The sequence below is a fragment of the Rhagoletis zephyria genome, unplaced genomic scaffold (assembly GCF_001687245.7).
Source record: "Rhagoletis zephyria isolate East Lansing unplaced genomic scaffold, Rhagoletis_zephyria_1.1 Rzeph_scaffold_04537, whole genome shotgun sequence".
NCBI classification, from domain to species: domain Eukaryota; kingdom Metazoa; phylum Arthropoda; class Insecta; order Diptera; family Tephritidae; genus Rhagoletis; species Rhagoletis zephyria.
In genome coordinates, this window is record NW_016161620.1 from 36,835 (window position 1) to 41,850 (window position 5,016).

The window sequence follows — 5,016 nt, forward strand, 5'->3', positions numbered from 1 at the left end:
AAGTTAAGCGCATAAAAATAAAACGATTGCTCTGGCTTGGATATTGGATATGTTGTACGCGTGGTTGACAAATGGCGAAGCTTTTTGGTCTCGGGCCAAACCGACAAACGGTTGTAATGCCAGATAAGATGAAGAGGAACATCTGTATGAGTGTAATATAAAAGAATGCGGATAATGAACACGTGAGCAAAATATTAAAGGACAAATATCGCACATAAAAACTGACTTCTGCAAATTTTATGTAGAAAATTCTAAAATTCACTTTACATTTTCAAAAATCCAATTGACGTTTTCTAAAATCCAATTGACTATTCTAAAATCCAATTGACGCTTTCCAAAATCCAATTTACGTTTTCTAAAACTCAATTAACCATTCTAAAATCCGGTTGACTCTTTCTTACATTCAAATACCCCTTTCTAGATTCTTACTGGAAATGGTGTAACCTTGCCTATCACCTCCCGAAAGAAAAGCACTCATCACTGGGACACCCTGTATAATCTGAGTGCGTTCGAAATTAGTCCCCTTTTACACTAGTTAGACAAGTTCTCCATAGCCATGTTGAAGTCTATGTTTGTTTTCCAACTCATGCCAAATTTCAAGTTGATATATGTATGTATTAGGGCGGGTCGATTTAAAAATCGCTCATTGCTCTGCGAAAATCGTATTCTAGGGATCAAAATAAGAAACTTTGCCGAAGGAACCATACCTCTAAAACGAATTCTGATGTCCCCCAATTTGGGTCAAACTTTTGGGTAGGGGCAAATTTTGAAAAATCCCACTTTGACCCATTTAGAGTGCTCCAATCGAGTCCAAATGTATGACCGACCCCCACTAACTTTGGACGGCCGATCCACCCATGCCAGTGGCACACCCCCTGGAACTCCCCTGGGGGGTTCCCCATACAATCATTTCAAAAAATCACCATTTTTGGCCTTTACATGAAAAAATCAGCTAAATGGCTATGTTTTTTCTTTATTTTTATTTATTTATTTATAATAATATTTATTATTTATTTATAATAATATCTATTTTTTCTCTTAAGAAATTTATTTAGTCAGAACATATGTAAATGAAAAAATTAATTTAAGTGAGTTATAGAAAAGAAACTAAAAAAAATTATTGTTTGAAGTCTTTTTTACTTTCAAGTCTGGGCAATTTCGCACGGCTCTCTAATGTCGTCGCCATAACAGCCTCTACATTTTCCGGTATAACCCGTTTGGAAACGCTAGCTAGCAATTGAACATGTCGTTCCGTTCCTTGTATGTGTGATGGAATTTTTGGATCATTAAACGGTGGATCATCTTGATTTAAATATTCTTTCAATGTATCGTACGGAATGCTTCGCGTGAATGGTGGTTCAAATACGATATTTATATCATTCAAATTGATCATTTCCGTATAACTTGTGCAATTAAAGTTTATATCTGGTTTTTTATAAACTCTAAGTTCCATTGGCTCGTCAACATCGGTTCGATAGCGTAGAATTTTCTTGATGGCACAGTCGCGCTTTTCTTTGCTATCATCAAACAACATTGATAACAAGATATTTTCCGAATGCGCATAATATGAATTATCTTTAATTACTTGATTGACAATTTTGCGTAAACGAGGTTCTAGAAATCGTGACCAACCAATGAACTTGAAAAATAATGCACTGCCGTACACGACAGAGCTGTAATACTTGATATTGAAGTACATTGGCACATAACATTTAATTATAAATTCAACCAGAATTCTTAAATTTGCATCTGGATTTTCCGTTGTCACATATAATCGCAATAATCTAGCGGCCTTGGTGAGCCACCGAGAATGTACAATTTTCCCTGGTTTGATGTTAGCCAGATCCACCGGAACCACGCCGCTAGAAATTGCATGGGCCATGTCGTATAAGTACTTCGAATCGGTGGAAAATTCAATTTTTTCTGGAGCAGGGGGCATATTTTGCAACTCAATTTTCTGGAAGCCGTCCACCACCTGAAAATATATAATAATAAAATAATTAAAAATGGTTGACAATTATAATAAATGAGTGATAGCAATAACTTACCGGAAGAGTTTCACAAGTTTCGATTTGACGGCTCAGTTTTCCGGTTGCCGATCTTGGTCCAGTGCTGGTTGATTTATCCAAAGCTTCAAACAAATGCCGAAACGGAAGTTCGTTGAAGTGTAGAAGGCAAACGAACCAATGCAATGGTCTTTTTAACAGCAATTCGAATCGTCGTATAATTCCACCGTGTGGGCCAGTGTTTGTTGGCTCACCGTCAGTGCATATTCCAATTAATGCATCCAGTGATATATTTTTATCGTTGAAAAAACCATTTAATTTGGTTGTTTTGTATTCAGCGGTTTCATGTTCCAGTCTTACGTAACCAATCAATTCAGAATTGGGTTCTCTCAAAATAACAAGATGAGGTTCTTTTACCATCCTAGTATGATACTTCTCATCAATTTTATCTATCGTTAAAGTATCATCTTTTCTGCCATCGAATGAAAACGCTAACAAATTGGTATCATCTAACCGTTTGCGAAGCACTTCTTGTCTGCATTTCTCTTTTTCTCTGCGAACTTTCGATTTATCCATGATGAGAGGTTTCCCATGCTTATCTTTAATTTTAAAATCTTGCAAAAGAGCGGTTCCCAATGCTGATGCTACTCTGTCAGGCACACCAAATCTGTCACATACCAAGGCAAAGTTAAAACAATCGTATCTCTCTGTGTATTGTGAACTTGTGCTTCTATCCATATCTTCTTGAACCGGTGGCGGTGCATATGTTGAATCATCGGGATCTTGGTATGTTGGCATTGATGACATAGACGTTGCTCCTTGCTCTTCAGTTTCCATCACAAATGCATCCATTGTTAGTCTTCTCTGATTATGTTGATCGTGCATGAACTCTTTGAGGCGTTCGGGAACCCAGCCGCATGCACATGGAGCTGCCTTCAAATCGCATTTACATGTTCCAATGTAAAAAATTGTTTCCAGAGATTTTACATACTCTGTAAATTGTTGGGTGGTGTTTCTTCTCTTGATTTGCTCTTGATACTTGTCAAGCAATTTATTCAATTTATTAAATACACTTTTTTTCAGCATTATTTCCATACCAAGTTTTTCCCAAATTCCAATCAACTTATCTTGTACTTGAATAGTGAATGATTTATGGGAAAACTTTTTTTGTTCTGTTTTAGCACGTTCGCTTAAGTAAAAATAATATCTCAAGATATCCAGATGGGTTGGTAAATTAAGATCAGTTAAATCAGTAGACACACCAAAAACAGTAACATCATGCTTGGGTATATGACTCATTGGGTTTTCGATAGTTGTTGATGTAGTTGCTTCATCTTGCGGTGTAGAGGATGGTGGATTCATTGTAAACTTTTTGATTTGGAATGGTCACTTCACTTATTATTTTTTTTGAAATATTTTTTTATCTGAAATTAGCACTTCACACTTTGAGTTCTTCACAACGACTTAATGCATTCACAAAAACTGTTGCGTTATATATGGTCTACGAGACGAGGTAATAAGAATGAAATGGTAATTTCAATTCTACCTGCTGTGTCTTGTGGTGGCTTAAAAAAAACAACACAAGCAATTTTACGATCTGCAATTGTGTCACAGTGATACCTTCATTGTTTAAAAGGGTTGCGGTGCATTCCAGTGATACCTTAATTGTTAAAATGGTTGCAAAAAACGCGCATTTCTTAAGAAGGTGCCTTAAAATACCCACAAAAAGGGTTGTAAAAACAACCTTCATTTCTTAAGTAGGTGCTATAAAAAAACTACACAAGTTTACGACATGCAGCTGTGTCTTAAAAAACGCACACAAGCAATTTTCCGATTTGCAATTGTGTCACAGTGATACCTTCATTTTTTAAAACGGTTGAATAAAAAACCCACACAACTATGTTTACGACATGCAAATGCATCACAGTGATGCCTTGGTTTTAAAAGGGTTGTAAAAACGCTAATTTCTAATAATTTTTTTTAATTTCTTTTCTATTACTAAGTTAAATTCATTTTTTCATTTACATATGTTCTGACTAAATAAATTTCTAAAGAGAAAAATAAACTCCAAAAAGAAAAAACATAGGCATTTCGCTGATTTTTTCATGTAAAGTGCAAAACCGGCGATTTTTTGAAATGTTTGTATGGTGAACCCCCAGGGGGGTTCCAGGGGGTGTGCCACTGGCATCGGTGGGTCGGGCCTCCAAAGTTAGTGGGGGTCGGTCATACATTTGGACTCGATTGGAGCACTCTAAATGGGTCAAAGTGGGATTTTTCAAAATTTGCCCCTACCCAAAAGTTCGACCCAAATTGGGGGACATCAGAATTCGTTTTAGAGGTATGGTTCCTTCGGCAAAGTTTCTTATTTTGATCCCTAGAATATGATTTTCACAGAGCAATGGGCGATTTTTTTGCCTCCCCACAAATCGACCCGGCCTAGTATGTATTTATCTTAAATTATGGCCTTTCACTTTTATCTCACTCATGCAGATTTCTTAGAGCTCCTCGTGCAATATATACTTAAGTTGAAAAAAGATGTCTTTGGGCAAAAAATGGGCAAGATTTTATTTTTTAAGTCCCTTCTATGAGTATGCCCGCTCATCCTGTATGCTTTGTCATAACCGTAGCCGAACTTGTAAGTTATAGTCTATGAAAGATTAAAGATTTTGGAAATTTGCCTACCTTTTAGCTCATTATAAAATAATTTGATTAAAACACTTAAGTGTAAATATAAGGGTCGTGTATGGCAAACATTTTTAGTGAAAGTGTTGACCTTTAATACAAAAACTTTTTGGCAAAAAAAAAAAAAAAACTACTTCAATTTGATCACTCAAATCTCTGTTATCGATGTAAGCTTGCAAAATTGTTCAATAGCACGCGGTTGATAGCTGTTACCATGCCAATGACATTTCTTTTCCTCTTTTATGCTTATTTTCGTAACAATTGTGGTATTTTCTAACAAGTTACAAAATATGATCGATTTTCATAAATTTGTTTTTCGTTTTGGCGT

General features: G+C 35.9%; 1 protein-coding gene across 1 annotated transcript; it reads right to left on the bottom strand.

Annotated features, from left to right (window-relative positions):
* Window positions 1-1,071: 1,071 nt before the first annotated feature.
* On the bottom strand, window positions 1,072-3,785 carry LOC108370874 (uncharacterized). The gene is made up of 2 exons (XM_017626296.1): window positions 2,049-3,785; window positions 1,072-1,975 (listed from the first exon to the last, which is right to left on the bottom strand). Exons 1-2 carry the CDS (start codon window positions 3,366-3,368, stop codon window positions 1,118-1,120), a joined length of 2,178 nt encoding a protein of 725 aa, XP_017481785.1. The 5' UTR covers window positions 3,369-3,785; the 3' UTR covers window positions 1,072-1,117.
* Window positions 3,786-5,016: the final 1,231 nt, after the last annotated feature.